At 35.1% G+C, this 26,283-nt stretch overlaps 1 protein-coding gene across 1 annotated transcript in view; it reads left to right on the top strand.

Annotated features, from left to right (window-relative positions):
• The window catches only part of LOC145662544 (uncharacterized), a 96,303-nt gene that overhangs the window by 9,420 nt on the left and 60,600 nt on the right, over positions 1-26,283 (top strand). Inside the window, exons 2-5 of the mRNA XM_081728220.1 lie at positions 4,039-4,153; positions 5,510-5,645; positions 15,681-15,813; positions 22,704-22,927. Of these exons, the coding sequence (XP_081584346.1) occupies positions 4,039-4,153; positions 5,510-5,645; positions 15,681-15,813; positions 22,704-22,927 (608 nt within the window). The remainder of the gene's footprint in view (positions 1-4,038; positions 4,154-5,509; positions 5,646-15,680; positions 15,814-22,703; positions 22,928-26,283) is intronic.

The following is a 26,283-nucleotide window of genomic DNA, read 5'->3' as shown; positions in this document are numbered from 1 at the left end:
AAACATATCAGTTTCCACCTATTCCAGGGCCACGTTCAGTCCTTCCTGTTTTTATTTTTAATCATGAATTCAAGAAATACCAGGTAACAAACTTACTGATCGCTGCAACTTTTGCCTGAGCGTCGTTTCGCTGGACGGCAAGCGGTAACAGGTCACATGAGAGTCAAAAAGCATATAATGATAGCCGTGCCCTTTTCAATATTATGAACAATTATGCATTTGCGAATCAAGAAATTAAACCAGTACCTTCTGACTTGGAAGTATATCCTGTTTATATGCCTCAATTGTACAGAACTTAACAGGTTTCTGGTGATGTTGCGTGGTCAAATGTGAATTCTATGATGCAAGTGAGTACGAGTTCGGGGATGAATCAAAGTAGTTTACATTGATTTTCAGTGAAAGATAGTTATATAAGAGCAGAATCACTATGGTGTATTCAAAGTGTAGTCATGCATCAATGCACACTGTGCTAAAAATATGAAAGGTATCACTTATGTTCTCAGACAGTAAGATTGTTGAGAAAGTAAAACTTCAGCATGAGAAAATAACATACACTTTAGTTTATGGGTTCTCATTATATTTTAGAAGTGAACTAATTCAGTTGCTGAAGGAGAGATAAATGTCCGATACTGGAGTATTACAAAAAGGCAAGTGTGCACACGTTATTTGACCTAGGCGTTTTTAGGGAATTTTACAAGTTCTGATGTTTTAATCGCTTTTAAAGAGAGGCTTACACCCTTAAACCTGAAAGGAAATGATTCAAATTTCAGTGGATGCCCCAATGTGAATTTTGCATTTCTGCATATCTTCAAGTTAGACATCAAAACGTGTCCAAATGACCTTGTATATCAAGCTGTGGATTGCGTATTTTGTATGAAGCATTTAAAACTGCAATTGAGATAACAAACTGGAGGATCGTTAAATTTTTAAGAGCTCTGCACAACTTAGGATGCTCCAGCATCGTTTCTAGTACGTTCCTAAAGGGACTCAGAAAATTTTCCAGTGGAGTTTTGTTCTATGTTAGTTGAGAATAATGGTGTTGCTCAGCGAGACACTAACATTTATCCGTATCTTCTGTTGTATATTCAACATGTCAGAAGGATAGGAAAATTCCCTGCTCTTCAAACTATCGAATCTTGTCGAGTATATTGGAAGAAGATGAATTGCTTATTCCTAAAGTTAAATTTTTTGAAGAAGTTGAATTTCAGACTGACTCTCCTCTCGGTCCATTTCTTTACAATACTTTATCGAATATAATAAAATATATGATGCAAAAGTTTGTAAAACTAGAAGCTTGTAATTCTTCGAGTTCATGTATATTAATTGATATGGAAAATGAAGAAAATCTTTTTCCTGGGAATAACGTTCACATTGGTTTTGCTATACATACTGCCTTTAAAGAATGTCAAACAATAACGAATTTGAACATTTTGGATTTTCTCCGAAATTGCAGAAAGTATCCACAAAAATTTGTTCTTAAGTTTTTGGAGAGTCTCCTTTAAATATGAATTGATTAGAGCTCTTTTGTGTTTGAACCTTAATATTTCTGCAAGGTCTGATGTAGGAATGAATCGCACGAAGTCTCTTTTAGCTGAACTAATTGAAAGTAATCGGTTAGATGACATTAGAGCAGATAGTTGTGAGGCAGTTCAAAGAGATTTGTTCGAATCTAAATTGTAAAACAATTATGATTCATTATTTTACAACTGATCAATGTTTGGCTTCAAATGAATTTGGATACTTTAGAGTAAAACGATTTAAGATGACAAAATGATCTTGATTTTCTTTATGAAAACTCAATTCTAGAAAAAAGTATTTTCAATCAATGCGGAATGTATAGCAGATAGTTAAAAAAAAAAAAAAAACTTTAGTAGTACTTGTGTACGATTCAGTGGTTTCTGGTGGTCTTGAGAAACTATCCGTAAGCAAATCCATAATTTATCATGCACGAAATGCTCGTACTTGTATGCAAAAGCAATAAGTCAACGACAAGGGGAAGAGGAAGAGAAACAATATGAAGCTGAAGACATGAAAATAAATATCATTCTGAACGAGCTTGAATATATACGCAATATTGATAAGGAAGCAAAGCGTTTGGAGAAATGAAATGAGTTAGAATAATACTATTGACCTTTTATTTTTGAAAGATATGTTGTTATTATACTGCAGCCAGTTCTATGTACATACATTCACGGTTTTTCGGTGAGTGTCTCACTGTAAATTTTTCCTTTACTATGTAATGAAACTTTCATCATGTGACTAAAGTTACAGTTCAATTTTCAGGGAATATGTATAATTTCTTACTTTGTGCAGGAATTTTTATTGGTTAAGTGTTCTGTGATTTCATAGTAAAATACGCTGTATATATATATATATATATATATATATATATATATATATATATATATATATATATATATATATATATATATATATAATATTCATATTTCTTGTTGATTAGGTAAAAATACAGAAGGTATTTCCGCGACCATATTTGACGGGTACTCACCATAAGAGATACCGCGCCGCCACTACCGATCATGTTTTATTGGACCCCCAGCATTGTGGACTATCATGCGGTATCGCAGTTTCCATTGCTGCAAGCTTTCTAGCCCATCCAGGGTTCGCGGGTGGCGATGTTGAAGACGTCGTTTCAACAGTCTAAATACGCAAAAATCCATTGGACTGGCATCTGGGCTTTTCACAGGAATGTCTTCAAACGGATTGACACGAATTCTTAATTCCTCTGCCATTTCCTGATAAAAACGTAGTGATGTTCTGGCGGTATGACTCGAAGCCTTGTCCATATGGATCATCACCTGGTTCGCGTCCATTCCATAGAATTGTGGGATGTCTCTCCGGTATATAGGTGTCAGAATGGACTCTTGGAAGTATCTTGCGTTCACCTTCACGTTTTTGTCCACTTCGCATATCATCATCAACTTACCTTCATATCCAAATGCCGTAACAATCATAAAGTTACGAGAGAAACTTTTCCTGCACTGACGAACAAAGTTGCTGAGCCCCTTGCTGTCAATGTCAAGTACGTGGTCACCCGAATGTGACCACAACAGTGAGATTGACATAAAATCCATCTATTTTGACAACTTTCTTCTATTTGGAACCCGCCAGGCACTTTTCATAGTTTCCTGCAGTTCGTCCTACGTTCGGCAATGTGACGCGGTAGTAGGTGGTGTACACGAACCTTCCGCACATATTTCAACCTGAGGCACTTGCGAATTGTTTTGTTGATAGTTGACGGTACGAGATGGAATCTGTAACCCATATCACGTTGAGTCGGGGAATTTTGTTGGCACGCCAATTGACGGATACCCCTTAACACTATGGCCAATACCAGTTGATTTTCGGCGCCATTTGATAACACGTACCTACAAGGTCAGACACAACACTGCTCCCGCCAGCAAACCCATAGTTCAGCGTGGTACGTCAGGTAGCCGCACCGAATCGAAAATGGTCTGATATAGAGCGAACAACCTTCCGTTTATCACTTAGGTTCATCGTTGTCATATTTTCTTGGACTTGGAAAGTCTGTATGACTAACCATATATAAGGGAAAATTTCAAAGAATGTTCTGGAAAATCGTTGAAAGTCAGGGAATTCTTTCTCACAATTTTTGTCTCACCTTGTATTTCAGAAACTAGTCGGATTTTCTTCTTGCATTAAAAATTGAAACTATTTTCACATGTTACTGTTTCTAAGATATTTGATTATTGAAATTTCTTAGATGAATATATATATTCTGGCAAACATACACAAATATTGATAAATTCGAAGATAATTATTACTGAGTTTATAAAATATATCTACAGTTGCCAATAGTATTCACTAATTCGCATTTAAACATCTCTCTCTCTCTCTAAATTACAAATCTTGTGGTTATTTGCGTATTATTTGTCTTCAGGGAATATGGAAATGAATGAATGTATGTATCTAATTTCCTTTCTTTTGATTTTTTCCATTTTTAATACATTTTTTTAAAAAAAATAATTTATATGTATTTTTTTCAAATTTTTACAGCAATGACAGAAGATACAGTTAGCCTTCTGCAAAAATGGGCTATAGAAGAAATGAAATATTTTCCTTCAGGAAAATATTATGGGAATATGTATCCTACCAGAGAAGATTTTGAAAGGTAAAGTACTAGATAAAATTACTTCATTTTCTTTAGTTATGTATTCTTATCTATACAGGTTGTTGATGCATAACTAAACAAAAAACTGAATCTTCATACACATTCTGAGTCTAAAAACTGAATTCTGGATTTTCATACCATTCTAGCCTTCATAATTTGGAGAAACACCCCTACTTTTCTTTTGCCATCATCAAGAAAAGAAATTGACTACCGCGTATCACGTAACTTTCATAAACTTCCTACGAGAATTGAACACTTTAAACCTCCTGCTCCGGCCCCGAATCAATGCGAAAAAATCCAACACCAACACCAGTATTTCCAACATCATTTTGATCTTTAAAAGTCCCAGATCCACAAAAAATTTTCTTTTCACCATAATGACTGTTTCAGTTCCTTTAGTCTTGTACTAAAACTGTGCAAAGACTTCGTGTAATTTTTTTGTTAGTATAGGAGATAATGTGAGCAGAAAAAAAAATCATCGGTACTGTACGTTACATTTTGCGGACTGCGTTTTCTTCTTTCTTTTCTTTTTCTTCTGGCCTAGATCCAGCTTTACCGTTGTCTAAAGGTTCGATTTCCAATACGAGATTCCGTCTCATAGCCTCGATATTGAAAAAGAATATTAAACATCAAATAACTGACTGTTGCACTTGAATGTTTTTTTTTTTTTTTTTTAAATCTTTTTTTCTTCTTTTCTCCTTACACTTTGCTGACACAACATTATCTTTAAAGTTTCTTTTTTTCTGAGCTTTTGTTTATTTTATAACTATGATGTAAGGATGTTAGCTCATTTCTCAAATTAGTTTTATGTAGTTTATAATGAAAATTTGAAGATTCGGCGGCTAGAAGAGATTACTGCGTTCTTCAGAAATTAAACTATTCAATAACAGAAAGAACTTCTAAAATACGGAAAAGTATTAAGGAATATATTGGTGAAAGATATATATATATATATATATATTAGGAAAGATTCACTAAGATGTTTGTAGAAATTGTGATGAGGAACTGTGTGTGGAACAGTTTAATGTTTGTCAAATTAATGCTGTCATTTTTTGCTGATGATCTGAAGAAGACTGTTACAATTCATTTGACATATAACGAAATGAAAACTTGAACTGAAAACTTATCGTATCGCATCTGTTGCTGTCTTAATACACTCTTTTCTGGACACGTTCCACATTTGTTTAGATAACAAGGCACAAATTGCACCCGGGATGCAAAATTTCTTTTATCAGATTTTTCTAATGATTTATCAGTTTGTTAATAAATCATAGAAGCATTAAAAAAAAAAGTTGTTTTTTGTTTATTTTTTACTGTTTTGTAATATAACCATAAATATTTTGTTTTAAATTTCAGTCTCTGTAATGGAAAGATGAAGAAAGTATGGAAATACGTTATTCAACGAGTAAAGCCACTAAATGTGGTTGAGGATGTAAGGAAAGGAATCACTCTAATGGAAGACAGAAAATCAAAAGCTGCTCTAACTGAAAAGGTATTTGAAAAAAATGAATAAACCACTTAAACAAGGCAACAGTATATTATTATTATTATTATTATTATTATTATTATTATTATTATTATTATTATTATTATTATTATTATTATTATTATTATTATTATTTTAAAGCTTCAGAAATTTAATGGCACAACTACTTAAGGAATATGCATTTCTGGCTTTGATTTCCAGCTGAGTTGTTAACCCAATATCGTAAAGACTATAAAAACCTTTTTTTATTTTTGAGTTGTACATCCCATCATTTTTGCCCTTTAAGCTAAAGGAGATGATAAAGAACAATATACACCGATCCCATGTTCTGAAATGGGTTCGAACTTGGCGACAGATAGCTACTTGCAATCGTCTACTAATGCGTTAGACGACTTGAACATGCCGCCAGTTTGAGTGAGTTCGAAGTTTCAGTATGATGTCCTTACAAATTTACTTAACATAACAGTTGAATTACTAAGTGTTTAAAAAAAAGGGTACTTCTATTTTCTAAATCCCTTTTTTCACATGTTGATCAAGTTAAAGATACCACCATTCCTCCGATCCTTGCCCAGAAGCCTTAAGATAAAAGGTTCAATAAGTGTTAATTTCTCGACGTACAATAATTTAATTTTTGTATAAGCAACGGTATTTTAATTTATGGCAATGCAGTAAGAATATAGATCGTTGTGTGTCTGATTAAGGCGATATTACATTACCGAAACTGCTACACAAGTGTTATTTATATATATTTACTTATGTAGTGATTTAGTCAATTATTTTATTAATACAATAGATGGTTATGCTATATTCTTATAAATTGCTAATTTCTAGACAATAAGTATTTAAGGGGAGCGGTGGCTTAGTGGTAGAGAGTTCACCTCCGGTGCTTGGTGTCCCTGTTTCGATCCCAGCTCGCGCCGTGTGAATTTTGTGGTGGGCAAACACCGTACTCGTGGGTTTTTCTCGGGATTCTCCCGTTTCTTCCCACTTTCTTCATTCCACCAGTTCATTCATTTATCATCATCACCGTCTCCTTTAGCCTAACCGGTATAACCGTGAGACGTAAAACTGAAAGATTACATTATAACATTACAATAAGTATTTTCTTAACCATGAGTATTTAATTATACAAAAACTAAAGTATTGGCATGATTCCACATTAAACTATAAATTCTGTTTCTTACAGCTTTGAAGCTGAATACAGACGTTAAACCCGAAACAAATATATGCAGTATCTTGTATGTACAGGAGTTTAAATCCTGTGTATCTTAGATTATTTTGGCTGTTCTCTTCGTATTGTGGGCATAGCTAGTCAAATAAATGCCATCTTAAATCTTTAGAGATCCAGACACGTTTTATTATAAAGATCTTTCGAATTAGCTTAATAGATGCATAAATTTTAATTTCTTTTCATCTATAATAGTCTTTTTGTTTGAAATAAATGTTTCAGTTTTGTGCAAAAAGAAATGAACTGGGATATCACAACAAAATTGATTAATTTGCAAACAGGATAACGCGATAAGAATTTAAACGTTAGTATTTCACAGGTAATGCCTCATTGAAATGAAATTTTAGTTTTGCGGTTACGCTCTTTAGGCTAAAGAAGACGACTGATTAATGAAAGTGAAGAAGATTGAAATAATGATGGAATGAGGATGTGGGAGGACACTGGAGAACTCCGAGAAAACTTACGGACACAAAGTGTTTCTCCACAAATTCGCGTCAACGGGAATCAAACCAGGGAATCAAAATTGAGCAGCGCTCTGCAACTGAGCCACCGTGTCCGAGTATTGCCTTTAAATCAATTTTAATTCTTAAATTTTCATAATTATTCCACAAAACTAAGTATTCAGATTTTGTACTATTATTAAACTACACTACAGAAGAATGATTTAACCGTGGAAAGACGAAAGGTCTGCTCATTTTGGTGGGACCAAGGGAAGGCAGGGAAAAATTTCCACTGCAATCTTCTCAAACTAGAATTTATTATTGAGTAGTGTTGTAAATAGAAAAAAAAACCGTTCGTATTTTTTCAGAAATGTACGTTTTTTTTAGAAAAAAAACATTGCCTCTCGTTTTTTTTCTAAATTTCGTTTTTTTTCAAATAGTCATTTCTAATGCATCTTACGTCTATGTAAGTATTAAATATTTTTATGTAGGTATAATCACCGTAAAATGCAACATAAATTAAACGCTAGATACTAATACGCTACAAATATTTTGCAATTTACATGAATACCATACCTATTAACAATTCGGGTTTCAGCAGTTTTCATCAATATCAACTAAGAAATAAAAGTAGAAATGAAATTTTGTTTTTACGTTAAAGCAGGCCTTTAATAAGTACGAAAATAATGTCACGAACAGTATAAATTTCAAATAACTTGTCTAAAGTTAAAAACTAATACTAATTTGTCTAATAGTATTTTTCTAAATGTCATATATAAATAATTTGTCGACTAGATATATATGATATATAGAGCCGGCTCTACCATACCTGTAACACGTGCATTTGCGTGTAACGGCAAGTTTGGATGGTCCGGCAAAATCTGTCATAAGTATATTATTTAAATTAAATATTTCTTGTTGGAAACAGACTTCATGATGATGGTAGTTACATTTACTATGCTGACCTTCTATTTGAATACTACATTTATAAATTATGTTTAGGTTGCATTAGTTTAAGGCCACATGGACAATGCTAAAGCAAATGGTCGAATAAATCCGAGCACAAATTGCTTGATTGTTGCCAAATGCAAGAATTCAGTTCTCGAATAGTAGTGAATATCTGTTCCATTTAGTAAGTTATCACAGTTTTGATATGACAACTAGTCTTGTTTTCATCAGAAACAAGTTCCTTATTATTGAAGATAGAAACAATTTTTTTTTAAAGAAATGTTAACAGATATTGAAGAGAAATCAAGAAATAAAGATAAAAGAGCTAGTTGCACTGGAATTGCAAACTGATACATATAGAAGCTCGATAGTGAATTCTATAAAAAGGATTACCATCTTTCCTCTACAGGTGTGTTTGCTTTATCTTTCACTAACATAATAGATTGATATTTTTTTTAAAAAAAGACACAACGGGATTGCATTTTTAGTAAGTATTTAAGCCTTTCTGAGTGCAACTGCACTTACCCTCACCTTTGTTGTTCATGCTGGAATAGCATACTTAAAATCATGACTTTTAAGATTTGTTCTTTCTGGAGAAAGGTGGAGGCGGCAAATTATGCCATTGCATGGGTCGACAAATTGATTAGGACCGGCCCTTATGACATGTATATAAAAGACATGAATATAGAATGACTCAATTTGAAGTAATGCAAGGTGTTTCAAAATTAATATTAGGGTTTTGAAACTTTGTAGTATCTATTAAATTAACTTACAATTATAAATATTATGTTAAATGAAAGAGCAACTCAAACAGTTTTGTACGCACACATGTACATGCATTGTTTCTTCTGTCTGCCGTTAGAAAGAGCAAGCAGCAAAGATGTAGACTAGAGAGCAGATAGTTTTTTGTGTTTTAATAAAGACTGAATCTGTACAGTGCAACGGTCTGTGTGAAGAATATTAGTGAGACGCTTGCAACTATGTCCTTATCGTTTGCAGTTGCTACAGGTCTAAAGCCTACAGACTACGGTTTACGTGACAATTTCACAAGTGAAATATTGCTGCATAACAATGAAGATTCTCTGGATCGTGTCGTCTTCAGTGATAAATCGACATTTCACCTAAGAGCTAATGTGAACACTCATAATGTGTGTATCTGGCCGTCAGCATATCCTCAGGAGATGGTACACTTGAAACGAGACTCCCCTAAATTGAATGTGTTTTGTGCCATATGGCGGAAAGTTTATGGGCCTTTCTCGCCTATCGACTAGATGTGTGCCGTGTGACGAATGAATCTCACATTGAACACTTGTAGCAAAGACTGTTTGAGGTGCTCTTTTACTTGATGCATTGCTTATAATTGTACGTAAAATGTAATGAGTACTACGAAGACTTAAAACCCCAAAATTCATTTTGAAACACCCTGCATTTCTCACCAACAGTGTAGGAACTAAGATGTAAAAAGGAGAGAAAATTTTCCTTATAAAGTTATTGTTTACAACAACGATATTATTATTAGTCGAGACTATAACTACAACAACAACACGAGTTAGTAGTCAAAAAATGTAATCAAATGTATACTCGGTGGCCCAGGTGGCCAAAGTGGCACACATGGGTGTGTCATTTGTTTAATCCGCTCCTGTGTGGACACTAATTAAGATATCGGGATATTATTCTTGCAAAATATGGTTGGACTATAGTTTATCATATTAATTTTTTTCCTTCTGGTGTCGAATTTCCTTCTCAAATTTCATCCCAGTCAAAAATTCGAGAATTTTCTAATTTCGAATTTCCTTTACTTCTTTTTTCCCTGTAGCTTCCTTCGTTGTAGAAAGACCTCCTTATACTTGGCAGGTAGATACCTCGAATGGGTACCTAACTGTTGACATCAATTGGACGGGCCTGCGTACAGTGTTGCCAATTAGGGAAATTAAAATTTTCCTAAATTTGGGCAAAAAATTAGTATTTTTTGTTTGTAAATCCGTACCTATACGTCCGAGTGCAAGTCAACTTACGCCAATCGAACATTTGTCCTTACTTAACAAACACAAGTACAGATCGTTACAATGGGGTAATTAGGGAACGCAAGAAAAATTCGTATTTAGGTTGTAACCCTTGATTTTTCTAGTTTTTCCCTACTTTTCTGTTTACCGTAATATATTTTTGGAAATTAGAAGTTTTGTTCCTTAAATATCGTCATAATACTTGTAGGATATATTAGTGGTGTGCCAATGTTTAATTTAAGATAGTTTGCGTCTGTCTGGTAGCAGTGTTACCAGCTACAGAAAATTTTAATTCCAAATTTTAGAGGAAAATTTTGGAAAAATTATCTGTTTTGTCTCTATTATTTCCCTCTTGTTGGCTATATCGGACCAAACGTACCAATATCTGGAAGTTTCGTCTTTGCTCTACACAACGCACTATAGAAAGTTTCAATAGGATAATTAGGGGAGGTACAGTAGACCTTGTTCTCTAATTGGGAAGATAACTGTGATTTTTTTTAATGTAGAATGAGATATTTTTTATTGACATGCTTACTTTATTAGATATCGCCACAATACTTGTACGATATATTAGAGGGATACCAAAGCTTATTTTAAGATAGTTTGTGTGTGTTTGACAGTAGTGTTGCCAGTTACAGGAAATTTTAATTCCAGATTTTAGGGCAAGTTTTGAAAAAAAAAATCCCTTTTTTATATCTATTATTTCCTTCTTGTTGGCTACATTCGAACAAACGTATCAGTGTCTAACAGGCTCGTCCTTAGCCTACACAGTGCACCATAAAAAGTTTCACTAGAATAATTAGGGAAAGTACAGTTGAGGTTTATAATAAACCATGTTCTGTAAATGGTAAGAAAATGGTGAATTTCTCAGATAGAATGAGATTTTTTTTTTTAAATTTCATGCTTACTTTGTTATATATCGCCATGATACTTGTAGGATATATTCTTGGAGTACTAAGGGTTATTTTGAGATAGTTTTCGTCTGTCTGATGGCAGTGTTTTCAGCCAAAACAATTAATTCCCGCTTTTAGGTGAAAAATTCGGAAAATTTCCCTTTTCCCCTCTATTATTACCCTCTTACTGGCTATATTGAAACAAACGTACCACTACCTGAAAGCTTCCTCTTTTCCCTACAGAACGCACCATAAAAAGTTTACATAGGATAGTTAGAGAAGCTGTAGCCCCGGTATATTTGATTTTTCCTTGTGAGCGTAAAAAGTGTCAAAATTTCATGTGTATGACAGAATTTTTTCTTTCCCTCTTTGGATGGAAGCAAGTGACTTCAGGATTTCACTGTACCTTGTCAACACACCAAAGATTTTTTAGGCGACTTGAACCCGTATAGCAGCAGTGGTACTAGATACAAAAAATTTTGAAATTCGGTTAGGGAATTTTTTGTAAATTTTCACCCCTACATTTCCCTCAATAATTTCCCACCCATCGGCAACACTGCAATGCAACTTAAAAAAAAAAAGTAGCCACATCCATTTTCTAAAAAATAAGGCCTTAACCATATCAATCGAATGAATGGTTTTTGAGCAATAAGTCACTAACTGAAATGTAGGAAAACACCAAAAATGACCTGGGGCCGAAAGGAATAATCACAGAATTTTGCTAGTATATAGGTACAAAGAAACAAAAGATTTGTAAGTTACGAGGACTTCGACTCAAGTTCTGTTGATTATTTCAATAATCTGCAACGTAAATCAATAAATAATAGTTGCCAGAAAAAAAACAGACATTTGAAAAAAAACATGAAAAAGAACGATGTTTTTTATTGAAAAAAAACTTCACAGAAAAAAACCGTTTTTTTACAACACTATTATTGAGAGATTTAGTTTAAACCAGTTGCAGTGTTATGTGTACACCATGTGAAAGAGGTTGGTTTGAATGACTTGATATTTTATCAATATTGAAACTGGAAGCGATAGTATTTTTCTACCACTTCTGCCTTTAGTAGAGAGATTACACTGATGTCTCGTTATCTCTTTGACAACTCTAATAATCAACTTCCATAATAGTTACGAGTTTCTCTGCTTAGCAGCGCTTGGGTAACTTTAAAATAATAATAATAGCTGGCAATAGAGGAGTAGGAAGGAAGTGGAAAATAAGTGGTTGAAAAGACGAAAAACGCTTTATAAAAATCAAACAAGTATGATGGTGGCAGTGATGCATACAATTAAAACTTAGTTATTTCGATGAATGCGGAGAGAGTATCGGTTGAAATGTTCTGAATCTGCTTTTAATCCTCCTATAAAAAGTTATGTGTTTTATTTTTATTACAATTGTGCATGGAGAATGTGGTAATGATTTTGTTTTTAATTCCATAAATGAAATGAAAGATAAGTAATCATTAAAATATGCATACTTTAGGCCTTACAGTATATACTGTGTTTCATTTAACTAGTGTTTAGTAAGATTAAGTAGAAGTTTTTATATGAATAACTTTTAAAGGTATTGAGCAATAGTTGTTTGTTTAAAAGTGAATAGTAACTTCAGTGAAGTAAACTTATTTCTAGATACTGAAGTAACATTAGAACGCACGTGCTGAACACGGATTTGCAACTGTTGCTTTTATAGGCCAACATTCGCTACTGTTGTTGGTACACTCGTACAAAATAATTACGTGTTACCAGTAGATTATTAAAGTTCTGAAAATTTCTTATACACCATGTAGTAGAAGCTGACCTGATACCATACCCAACATGACGCTTGATAAGATGTCTTAAACAAAATGCCCTTCATGTGCATGGTAACGCTGTGCAATCGGTGCAATGCTAGTTACAAGTGTAATCTAAATGAAATGGCATGAGCTGGAAATATTGAATACTTGAAAAACAAAAGAGAAACTTCAGGGAGTAGAATAATCAATCTCGAATATCTGCTTCTGTGGTGAAGAGTCTTATTTGTCATATATCTTTTGTCGTGCTACACTTTGATATTTATAATACGCTAACGATGTACAGATTATATATATTATCTTTGCTCTTTTGTCAGTAGTTTTTGTTTGTTATGTGGAACTGGTCATAAAATGTTAATTTGCTTCTCAAGTTTGTTAGGGAATTAAATCAAAGTTACGTCTCGTGAAGCATTAGTACAGTGCTGGAAATTGGTATAAAGGCAGAGGGACATTTGAAAATAGAAGATAGCAAGAATGCCGAGGATGGATAAAGATGATATATTTACAAACTAACATTATAGACTGTACAATCCGCGGCAAAAAACCTGCAACATGAGCATATAAGTTTATTGTGAAATGACGAAGTCTTTTGATCCAAAATAAGTGTGCACGGGAGGAGGCCGAGGTTTATCCTGGCGTGATTCGTTCCACTTAGACGTTATGTTCATTCCCTGTGCTGTTAAGCGTAGTTTCACAATAAATTTACATCCTCATGTTGCAGGTTTTTTGCCGCGGATTGTACAAAATCAAAGGCATATCGTTTGCTATTACGTCATTGACACGCGTAGTTTACACAAAAAATATAAATTAGACCATTTTCGGGTGGAAATTAGTATAAAAGCACCCATTGTCTTTGACAAAAAATAAAAATACAGTGTACAGTAGAAAATGGAAAATAGATGTTCAGTACTTGATTGACCCTCCTTTCTTCTGAATAAGCTGGAATATAGGCTTCGGCAATGTATTTATGAGATATGGTTGTTGCAGTGGAATCGCTGACCACTCTTTTCGTATCGCGTTTTTCAACTCAGCAATCGTCCCAAATTGCCGTCGATTGCGATAGACATTGCTCGTAAGGATGCTCCATGCTTCTCGCTGGTCACTCCATAACCTTGATGCCCTTATCTTCAAACCACAGTCGGGTTACTGCTGCCCTGTGGATAGCAGCGTTGTCCTGCTGGAAAATCAGGTTCTGATCGTCCAACTCCTCATACATCCACAGCAATTCTATTTCTAACATCTCTATGTACGTAGATGAATTCATTTCGGTGTTGAGCCATGCAATGTTGGATGTACCTTTAACAGAAAACTCTGCTCGAATCATAACATTTCCTCTACCAAAGTTTCTGCTCATTTGCACTTACTCCTCTTCCCTAAGGTCATGCCAATAGTATTGAAAACCATCCGGACTATCTAAATTGAACTACTTCTCATCACTAAACACAGTGTGATTCTATTCGGATGTCCACGACATATGTGTTTCCGCAAACTGGAGTCGCACCTGCTTGTGCGTCGTACTAAGGGGTAGTTTACACTTGAGTTTCTTGAATATAACATGTGGGTCTTGATTCAAAATTTGGCGCACTCTTCTGGATGTAACAGGTAACTTGCAAGCAGCAACATTTTGGGAAGATGACATATTTCCGGCCCTTGACTTGCACACAATTAATCGTTTCGTAGCTTCCGAAAGTTTTCTTGTTCTATCATAGTTCCCGTTCTTTCCGTATTGTGCGCGCAATCGAACGTAATTAACTATCAGCTACGCAACTTGAACGATTTAGCTGTTTTGCAATTTGCCGATTTAACAGGCTCATGTCCTTGTACGCACAGACACGTGCTTGTTCCTCACTCGACAACAACTTTCCACGAAACATGGCCCATATAACAGCTCACAGACGTTCACACTCGCGCTTCTCTTACCGCACTGTGCCAACTGAGTAATGCTGAACGTGTAGAGAGTGCCAAACAACAAGTAACCGTGGGTGTCTTTATACCAATTTCCACCCGATTGTCGTCTCATTTCTCTTATTGTGTAAACTACGCATGCCAGTGACGTATTAGCAAACGATATGCCTTTGATTTTGTACAGTCTACAATGTTAGTTTGTAAATATTTCATCTTTATCCATCCTCGGCATTCTTGCATCCTCCTATTTTCAAATGTCCCTCTGTCTTTATAACAATTTGCAGCACTGTATATCAGGAAATCTACATAGAATTTTAAAACAAAAACTTGGCTTGGATGTTCAGTGATGAAACATCTTATAACTTCTATATATAAAAGAAGTAATCCTGACTGACTGGCTGACTGACTTATTATCCCCCAAGCCAAACTACTCAAGCTTTAAGTTTGAAATATATAGACATTGCATAGAGATGTAAGGTACCACTAAGGAAGAATTTTTAGAAATTCAAGGGAGAATGATGGTGGCAATTACAATACAATGTCCAAATTTTTCGAGTCTCTTAACGTTGAAGACATTAAATTTGATAATTGGACTTCTCACTTAAAATAATTAAATACGTGTTTTACCGTTTTTTTGATATTTCAATTAGGAGAAGAGAAAAAAGGATGGAGATTGCAATTATTATAAGATGTCCATATCTCCGAATCTCTTAAGGCTCGAGACATCAAATTCGGTATTTGAACTTTCCATTTAAAATATTTGTATATTATTCATAAACTTTTTTGGTTTACAGTAGTGCAAAATAATGATTTTCTTTTCTTATATATTGCTTTCAGAACAATGCAGGATCTCAAATCAATGTGCTTACTACATATCAGAATAACCTCTCCAGATTGGAAAGTGTAAAAATGAAGATAGCTCAACGCAAGGAACATATTGAAAGATTAAGACAGCAAATTGTTGATAAAGGTAAAATGGTGTGCATGTGTACGTAGACAGATAAATATAGCTTGTTTACGAGGAGATCTTGTTTTTTTAGATTTAAAATAAATACTTCACATGAAGTATTTAAAAACTACTAAAGCACTACTTATTTATAGTTATTTCCGTAATCGATTTGAAAGTTCAGTCTTAAGTATAGGCAGGAGCCGTCTCTTGAATCTTTTTTAAGAAAGCAGTATAGTGTAGCCGTCCTATCTCTGGCTCTAATTCAGCGCACCTTGTGAAGAAGACATGGACCTAGAGAGACTTAAATTGTCAAGTGTATCAGTCTCAACTACAATAGTGTCCAGTTTTCAGAGTTAACGCGTTGAGATTTCGGCCACTTATTGAAACTGATGGAAGTGTGTGGATAATAACAATAATCCGTGCTTTGTTGCGCAGTGTAGCCCTCACGGTCAGAGATAGAAGAAATGAAGATATGGACTTTCTATTTGCGTTGTGTGGTTACGGTACTTCTCGGTCAGGATTTTTCCTGTTAAATTGAGTTAATAATCCGCGCAGTTTGCGGACGCAGGTTATGTGATAAAAAAAATATATTTAAAAAAATACGAATATGTAACAGTTTCAACATATTAGCTGTGTCTTCATCAGACTTTTACTTCTTCTAACTTCTAGGAATGGTAGTATGTTGAAACTGTTACATGTTCATGTTGTTGTTGTTTTTTTATATATATATATATATATATATGTATTTTTATCACATAATCTTGCTAAGTGTGTTGTGTTTAGTTTTAGATAATAGTGCTTTAAAGTTTTGTGATTTTTGAACGTTTGCATCTGATCCAGAAGTGGTAAATCTGTAGTACATGTTCGGTCTTATCATTCCAAAAATGAAACTGAAATGAAATCTTTCAGTTTTACGTCCCACGTTTATGCCGACTAGGCTAAAGGAGACTGTGATGATGAGAAATGAATGAAATGGTGGAATGAAGAAAGTGGGAGGAAACGGGAGAACTCCGAGAAAACCTACACACGGTGTTTGTCCACCACAAAGTTCACTTGGCGTGAGCTAGCATCGAACCAAGGACCCCATGCACCAGAGGTGAACGCTCTACCACTAGAGATGCAAGGGCTCGGAAAAAAACCGGCTTTTTTGGGAAAAAAACTCGGTTTTTTCTGCTTTGCTTTTTTGCTTCGGAAATTTTGGACTTTTTTCAAAATACTGCTTTAAATTGATAAAACAGACTTTGTATCGCTTCTCTATAACACAAAAAATCATTTAATTAGTGGTTGATGCTGATAGTAATATAAAACATCGAAAATAAACTATGAATTTCGAAAAAATATTTCAAACAATTTTTCTTCAACATATTTACATTATGAATTCCACAGGATTAACCAATGTATATAATAAGAATTTTTTAACCTCCTATATACAAAAGTAAGCAGAGTTGGCAAGAACCGTGGTTGTTTTTGAAAATGCCAAAAACCCGTTTTTTGGGGGATGTTTAAACCAGGCTTTTTTGGTTTAAACCAGGCTTTTTTGACTTAGATTTTTGCTTTATGTATTTATATTACATATTCACAGAAATAGCCTAAGTTTGTTTCGCCTTGATGTTATTATGCAACAGCGGGGTTATGCTGGAAGAACCCCCATAAGCTTAAAGAAGTGCGGTCAGTAAATTTCTTAAGTTGAGAATCTTCCGCCCTAGCCATTGGGAAAATCCCGTCATTACTTGTAATGTAAGACAATAACGGGAAAATCCTGTTATTCCTTTGCATGTAAAATTTAAAGGTCAACGTACCATAATCAGTACGCTAAAACTGAGGTATTAAATTACAAATTTAGTACCGGTACGTAGATATCATTGAAAGTCCAATCCAAGCTAATGTTGGAAGCTAAGTAGGCAATCGATAAATTTTGCCAATTTCTATCAATATATTTAAGCAATATTGGCTTCTTTATAAAACAACACGCATTTAGGCATGTAGAAATATAGAATTTGGTTTGTTTCGTATATTTAGGCTTAACATCCTTACGAAATACCGAGGTTATCAAGGAGAAGACTTTCGCTTAAACTGACATCCGAACCGCTACTTGGGTTACGCATGAAAGAAGGATTGTGGTTCGACCGAGAATTGAACATGGGACACCTTGATTAAAAGGTGAAAGGGAAATAAAACTATTGCAGGTAGTTTGATATCTGGAAACGTTACCATGAAGTTCACACGATTCGCATTTTTCATTCTTTTTATTTTTGTGGTTTAAACCAGTTATTAAAAAAAAAATGTTGGTGTAAATCAGCCAGCCCTAAAAGTAAACACTTCTTTTTAAAGAATACACAAATAACTAGCAAAATAGTATGTAGTATTTTTACTTCAAAATATTCCATGCCCTCTTTTTGAAACAAAATAAAATTAAAATAAAACATAAGAGAAATACTTAGATTTATATGATACACTTAAAGGCTGCACATCTAGAGCTTTTGGTTCTGTATATTCTTGAAATTCTACGGTTAAGTTTTATAGAACCACCATCACAGTTTACCCAATCCTCAAGTTTTCTGAATTTTTAACAAGAGGGATTCAACATATCATTACGGACTCCCCCTACCCAAAAAAAAAGACTACGGAATATATTTAAGTTAAGCTAAATACAACTGCACAACAAACATGACTGAGTGATTAGCTTTTGCGCTTCTATCGGGAAGTCCGGGATTCAACCATTCTGACAAAGCTTTTCTTCATTCCATCTGTGAATGTAGAAATAGTGCGTGTACTGTGAGTTGGGCGACTTCCTTTTTTATTGTTTTTAAATCGTTATTATTACTAATTACCAGCAGTGACGGTTTTGCGAAGGTTAGGGGGGCGGTCTTTCGGACTGAAGCCCGTTCCCCAAAGTTACGGAATGTCTGCAACAAACGAAATATCTATTATTTATGCCTTTACTCATAAACTTTAAGCTCCCGTCAAATAAAAATTACGAATGTTTAAAAAAACTAAACATTAGTAAGAAACCCTTCCCAAAATACTTTTCTAAATCCGCCACTGATTCTCAGTATAAAATGATTTTTAAAGTTGTATCCGGAAGATTATTGCTAAACATATAAACGAAACGAAATATTAGTTATGCCTGTACTCATAAACTTCAAGCACTTCCCAAATAAAATTAGGACTTTTTAGGAAACGAAACAATCAGAAAAAACCCTCCTAAAGTACTTTTCTAAATCCGCTACTGATTATTTGTATAAATTGGTATTCAAGGTTGTGTCCGGAAAATTATTGCTAAATCACTTCACAGCTACAGTATAACAGAAATGTGGAAGTACGGTTTGACGGATATATTGAAAAACGTACGCTTTGACGGATAAATAGAAAAACGGGCAAGTTTAACTTTTGCGCTAGAAGCTAGAGTACTAAAAGCTCTTAGAAATGAAACACGGATGACAAACTAGAGAAGAAAAAAGATATTGATAACTCAAAAGTTAAAATAAAGTTAAATAGCCTCTAAAATTACCCTCAAATACTACATTCTTCATGTTAGCTTTAATTCGTAAAACATGTGCTCCATCCATCTTGATGGTGAATTTCAGAGCGAAATATCACATTCAGGTCATGGAATTTTTATCTAACTATAGAATATACTATAAGAAAGCTATTTAGATAGAAAAATCATGAAGTTGAAAAAAGCCAAAATTTCCAAAATTCTCGTTTTTTTTCCCAAAAAAGCCGGCTTTTTATGTGAAAAAAACCATCGATTCAAAAAAGCCGGCTTTTTTGCATCTCTATCTACCACTGAGGCACTGCGGCTCCTCTTATCATTCCAATATTATGTATCGACCTCTACTTCATTATATAAATTTTCTGTTTCTGATTATTTTTGCCATTTCGTGTTGACTATCGCTATTCATCAATAACAACCCTTTTTCAAAAGTAAAATATTCGTAACGGCTTTGAGCGTGACATGAGTTGGCATCCCCTGATCTAATCGAAAATTCGTTTTTATTTAGTTAGCAACAGGTACTATTTCGTTAGGAGCATTTAAGTTTACTATTATTAAATGAGCCATTCCATATACATAATAATATATTAATGCTATTATTCCACGGTCTATTTAGAGAAATATTTCACATGATACGCAGTTTTAGAAGTAGTGTAATCACCTTTGACGCGGAAGATCTGGGTTTGATTCGCAGTGGGACCTCATGGTTCGGATCCCACGTGAAGCTGTAGGTTCACGTCTTTATATAGCCTCGGTGCTGAAAGGTCGATAAACTCCAAATCAACTAATCAGTATTTGAAGTAGTTCAAAATAAGTGAAGAGGTCGGCTGACATGATCGAGGTATCTAAGGCCAATTACAAGGTCCGTCTGTCGCGGGTTCAAACTGCTCAAGGCAGGTATGCTTAAAAATTATTAGGAAATGTTGAACACGTAATCACAGTACGAAAAAGAAAATACACTATTAGTACTTTCGCTAAAATATTTTATCAGATATGAAGGGCAGGAAATAGAGAAAAGAAAATCAAAATTAAAGAACAGAGAAAAAGAACTGTAAAGCGTACGGGTGGATGTCGTGTTGGAATTCAGGTTCATCGGTTCTCTTTTCTTCCTATCTGAGAAAGCAGTTTAGTGAAATAGCTTATAGTGTTCTTTTTATATGTTGTGATTGTTTACTATTTTGTTTCTGCTCTTACTTCAGAATTCCTTTGTTTCAACTGTATATTTCAAATTACTTACGTGTGACATAGTGGTGTTTGTGAGCTCAAATTACATTAATAGAAAACACAATAAGAATTAAAAGAACTCACTTCGAGTTTGCAAATATATGTACACATTATTTTTAAATATGTAGCTCTCTGTTTCCTCTTACTAAAACCTCAAGATCCCTTGATAAAAGGTTCGACAGTTCAGAGAGGATGAACTTACTAGAAGCTTAAAAATATATAAACATACTAGCATATATTACCCGCTTCGCTGGGTTGAAATGAAAATTTAAATGCACAACTCCTTATGGTACGTGATTAGTATCCGTGAAATATGCTGTTTTCGTTTTTATTGGCATCGATTTAAGCAGCATCGGAAAGATCATTGATCATCTTGGCGACCCCGAAAACCAGGGATTCGACACTAATATTGGTCATTTTTAATCAACATTCTCCTTCCCATGTTGCTGGCCATGGCATCGGAAGTGTCACCGTTCATCTTGGCGAACCCCCAAAATGTGGATTCTGCATTAATACCGGTCATTTTCGATCATTTTTAAATATCTCTTCCTTCCCCTCCCCCAAGCTACGCGTTGAATTTGAATTTAAGCGACCCAGAAAACTGATAGTGGTCATTTTCGATCATTTATATATATATCCCCTTCCCCCAAGTGGCGATGCTGATTTTGGATTTAAACCGGATCGGAAATGTCACTGTTTTTCTAAATGATCCCGAAAACTATTGATTCGACACTAATATTAGTCATTTTCCATCATTTTTAAATGTTTATCCCCCTCCCCAACGATTAGGGCTGAACTTGGTTCGAAACAGCATCAGAAGTGTCACTGTTTCTCTCATCGACCTCGAAAACTATGGATTCAACACTAATATCGGTCATTTTTGATCATTTTTAAATTTCTCTCCCCCTCCCTCTTCCCTACGGTATATATAGCTCCCCATCCTCCGTGTTGTGGCACACGGCATCAGTATTGCCACTGTTAATCTCAGCTACTCCTAAAACTGGATCCGACGCTAATATTAGTAATTTCCATCATTTTTAAATGTTTATCCCCCTCCCCTACGTTGTACCCTCCCCCTCCCCAACTATCAGGGTTGAACTTTGATTGAAACAGCATCAGAAGTGTCACTGTTTCTCTCATCGACCCCGAAAAGTATGGATCCAACACTAATATCGGTCATTTTTGATCATTTTTAAATTTCTCTCCCCTCCCCTACGTTGCGTCGTCAGTGAATAGCCTAAAGTAATCCCTGCCCTTAAACTCATGTATGTTGAAAATTTGATTGAGATCGTTCGAGTGGTTCAAGGGTGATGAAGTCACAAAGGCAGTCATTTTAATTTAATTTTTTTTTTCCACATATATCTCCCCCTCCCCCTTCCCTAGATTGGCTCGTCAAAGTGAAACGATAAAAACACCCAAGGTCCGACCCTCATATATGTTGAAAATTTTATCGAGATTGTTTTGGTGGTTCAAAACTTATTAGGTTTTATTAGTTTTTATGTATACGTCTCCCTCCCCCTCCTCTAGAATCTACCGTTAAAGTGAAATTACAAAAATGTTTCCAGATCCGAACCTCATGAATCTTGAAATTTTGATTGAGATTGGTCAGATAGTTCAAGTCTTATATAAATTGATTTTTATATATCTCCCCCTCCTTCTCCCCTACGTTACTCCGTCAAATTTAAATCATAGAAACGATCAAAGACCTGAATCTCATATAAGGGAAATTTGATCAAGATCGGTCGACTGGTTCAGGAGTTATTAAGTTTTATTTATTTGTTTATACCCCTCCCCCGGCCCTCAGTTCTACCATCAAAGTGAATAGCCTAAAACCAGCCCAGCCTCGAACCTCATCCATGTTACAAATTTGATTGAGATCGGTCGGGCGGTTCAGAAGATTTAGATTGATTGATGGATTGATTTTGAGTTTTACGTCCCGTTCAGCAGCGAGGCTATATGAGACGTGGACCTACTGATTAACGTGGAATCCGAACCACATGAGCTCCCGCCGGGAATCGAACCCGGGTCTCCTGCGTCAAAGGCGCGTATGTCAGAAGATTTAGAGTCACAAACATAGTGATTTTCATTTGCCCATTGTCATAAAGGTAATTACATTATCCATTAGGTATGGAGTCAGTATGTTTGGTTCAATTTGAAGTTTTCATATGGATTATCCGTATTTCTATTTCAGATAGCAAATGTCAAAAGCTGATATGTCCTTTGGATGCAGATGAAAAAAAGTTAGCATTAATAGAGTTGAAAAATAAGAAAACAAAGCAAGATATTGATAAATGTAAAGAATTACATTCCACATATAAAGAACTTCTTCCAGTCGTCAAGTTACAAGCGCTCTCTCTGTCAAATCCAACCCAAAATCCTTTAAAAGATAAACACACAAAGGAAGCAGATTACCTGGTGAGTAATACTATTAGTTGACACGTGTGCTTAAACTTTTTTTTAATGAATTTTATAGCATCTGAAGGTTTTAGCATTTTCACAAAATAAAGTATTTGTATTTGCTTACAAGTTCTTAAGTTTATAGGTGGTTTCCGGTCTGGATTTTAAGATCGTTTTCTGACGCCTGATGACTTTGCTCCTGAACAATTTAACCCATTTGGTCCCAGAAAGAAAAAAAATGTTGAATTCCGTCGAAGTTTCGAAGGCTTTTTCGTGGGACCTCGTGAGGGCTTCCTCACCCTCAATGATATGAGGGCGATGGAGAGCAAGGGCCATGGAAAACTCCCTTGGCGAGGGTGAACGAGGGCCAAGGCCAACTACCTTTGCAAGGGTAAGCCGGGGCAAGGACGAGTTTCCAGCACGAGGGTGAGGGCGATGGACAACTCACATCGCGAGGCGAGGGTGAACGAGGACGAGATCCAACTGCCACTGCGAGGGTGCGCGAGGGCGAGGAGAAATTTCCAGTATGAGGGTGATGGACAACCACCCTCGCGAGGGCGAGGGTGAACGAAAGCGATGGACAACTTTCACTGCGAGGGCGATGGACAACTTCCTTCGCGAGGGCAAGTTTGCAGCACGAGGGCGTGGGTGATGGACAATTCCCTTCGCGAGGGCGAGGGTCAACTGCCACTGCGAAGGCGAGGGTGACTGAGGGAGTAAAATGAACATCTATGGTACAGGGTGTCCAATATATAATGCAACTCAGAGTTTGGAATAGTAGAACTTTTGAACCTCAGGCGATACACAAATAATGGTTATACCAAAATGAAGCTTTGTTCATGCACATATTTTTAAACTAGGAAGCAACGATTGAAGTACACTAGGAACCACATAGTGTTTCCAGATGTAGCCAAAGGTGTAAATCAATGATTTTGCAAAACATGTAAATAGCCTCATAACTCATACGTATAGATGTTCTGTCGTTAATTTTGAGTTTGTTTAGTTGTAGTAGCTTGGAAACTATAGAGAAGAAAGAAGAAAAAAAAAGAATTTTTCATTTCCACCGATAACTAATCGGATGAGGCCTCTGTAAGGGAGAACTGGGGAAATCGTAGTTTTCATAAATTAAGGTTGGTTTAAAGGGACAAGTTTTGTAGATAGATGGCAGTACAATCTTCGTATCTCTTCCATGTATTTTTACCTTTCACGAAAATTCACGATTTCTGTTACAAATTTCAACCTACAGACTTCAAAGTTTTAGAAAAGTAACTTCATAATCTATCGAAGGCAATAATCCATGCCGATTTTTTATTTAGAATTTTCTTCATTGTTGAAATGGCTTGATTGTTGAAATGGATATCCAAACCTTTAACAATGGAACTGTTTCAACAATCAAGAAAATTCTAAATAATAAATTGGCACGGATTGTTCCCTTTAATAGGTTATGAATTTCCTTCTCTAAAAATTTGAAGTCTCTACGTTGAAATTTGTAAAAAAAAAAAAAAAAATAAAATAAAAAATAAAAATTTATAAATTTTCGTCGAAGGTAAAAAATACATGGGAGAGATACGAAAACTGTAGTGACATCTATCGGCAAAACTTGTTCCTTTACACTAACCTTAACGCTCTCAATTGGCAATCAAAAGGTATGTTAAGAATCTGTCTACATTATGCAATTCCTGAAAACAACGAAAAAGACACTTTGAAATTATCATGATAAAACTTACTTACATGCACCCAACAACACTGCTATTCATTTCTATAAGGCTACTTAAAGCAAAGTTATACAAGAAAAATCCTCGAACTATACAAGAACTGGAAACGAACATTCGCAGTGCCATTGAGAACATTAACACTTCTACTCTTCGTATAGTTGCTGCCAACATGGTGAAACGTGTGAACCAGTGTTTGAATCAAAACAGGGGGCACTTCCAGCATATGCTGTAGAGCTGATAATTCATTGCGTGGTAGTAGCAGTGTTGCCGGGTGCATGTAAGATGTATAAGTTTTATCATGATAATTTCAAAGTTTCGTTTTCATTGTTTTCAGGAATTGCATAATGTAAAGAGATCCTTAATATACCTTTTGATGCACTGAAACATCAGCAATGTTGCCAATTCAGGGTGTTAATTTATGAAAACTACGATTTCCCTAGTTCCCCCTTACAGAGGCCTCATCCGATTAGTTTTCGGTGGAAATAAAAAAAAAATATTTTTTCTGCTCCATAGTTTCCATGCTACTCCAACTAAATAAACTAAAAATTAACGACAGAACATCCATACTTATGGAGTTATGAGTCAATTTACATGTTTTGCAAAAAAAAAAAACCGGTTACATCTGGCAACACTGTGTGGTCCCTAGTGTATTTTAATTGTTGCTTCCTAGTTTAAAAATGTGTGCATGAACAAAGCTTCATTTTGGTATAACCATTATTTGTGTATCGCTTCAGGTTCAAAAGTTCTACTATCCCAAACTCCGGGTTGCATTGTATATTGGACACCCGTAGTAGTACCAAGATGGCGCCGGCTGAGGGTTCATGTGCTTTATGCAGAAACCAATTTTTAGCAAACTATAGATATTATCTTGTAGTGTATCTAAGAAGAGATTTCATGGTAAAAATTGTCTGAAATTTGGACGTGTTGAATATGAGATTTATATGATGAAAAGTGTTCCTGCATATAAATGCCAGGATTGTATCAGAAATCGTGACGACACACTAGTAACCCTAACTACTAAGAGGAATATTAAGATAGATGTAATTAACAACGACAATTCTTAATTAAATCATGTAGTGAAGAGGAAGTGGAAAATAGCTCAATTCGTGATCCCAAAACAGGGAATGAAAATGAAGGTTGCAGTAAGTTGTAGTGTTATGTCGGATATACGATAAATCTGCGTATGACTTTACAAACTGTCAGTGAAGCTTGAGTCATTAGAGTCTGCGGTGATTTCTCTTAAACAAACAAACTTAAAGTTAGTTCAATTGTTAGAGAAAAACCAGCAATATAACAATGCTGAAATAGTAAAGAAGACACAGCTGAACTCAACATAAGTGCAACAACCTCACAACAGGATTAGTGTGCAAATTAGTGATGCAAGGTTAGTTCCTCGTAGTAAGACAAAGACAAGGAATGGCAAGTTGTGCAAAAATCGAAGGTTCGTAATAGGAAGTATTTTATCACAAGACAACACAATGTTACGTGAAGCTAACAAATAGGTTGCCTCTAGCATAAGGGGAAAAGGTGAGCAATAAATCAAAAGTTAGCAAGAAAGTACAAACAAAAGCAGTTTTGTCATAGAGCTTGATCCTACTGTTACATGCGAAAAATTAACATATTTTATTAAAGACAGTGTCAACATTAAAATAATAAAAT

This window comes from Thermobia domestica, chromosome 10 (genome assembly GCF_964235325.1).
Source record: "Thermobia domestica chromosome 10, izTheDome1.hap1.1, whole genome shotgun sequence".
Taxonomy (NCBI): domain Eukaryota; kingdom Metazoa; phylum Arthropoda; class Insecta; order Zygentoma; family Lepismatidae; genus Thermobia; species Thermobia domestica.
Note: the sequence above shows the minus strand (reverse complement) of the source record. Positions and strands in the feature narration are given on the sequence as shown.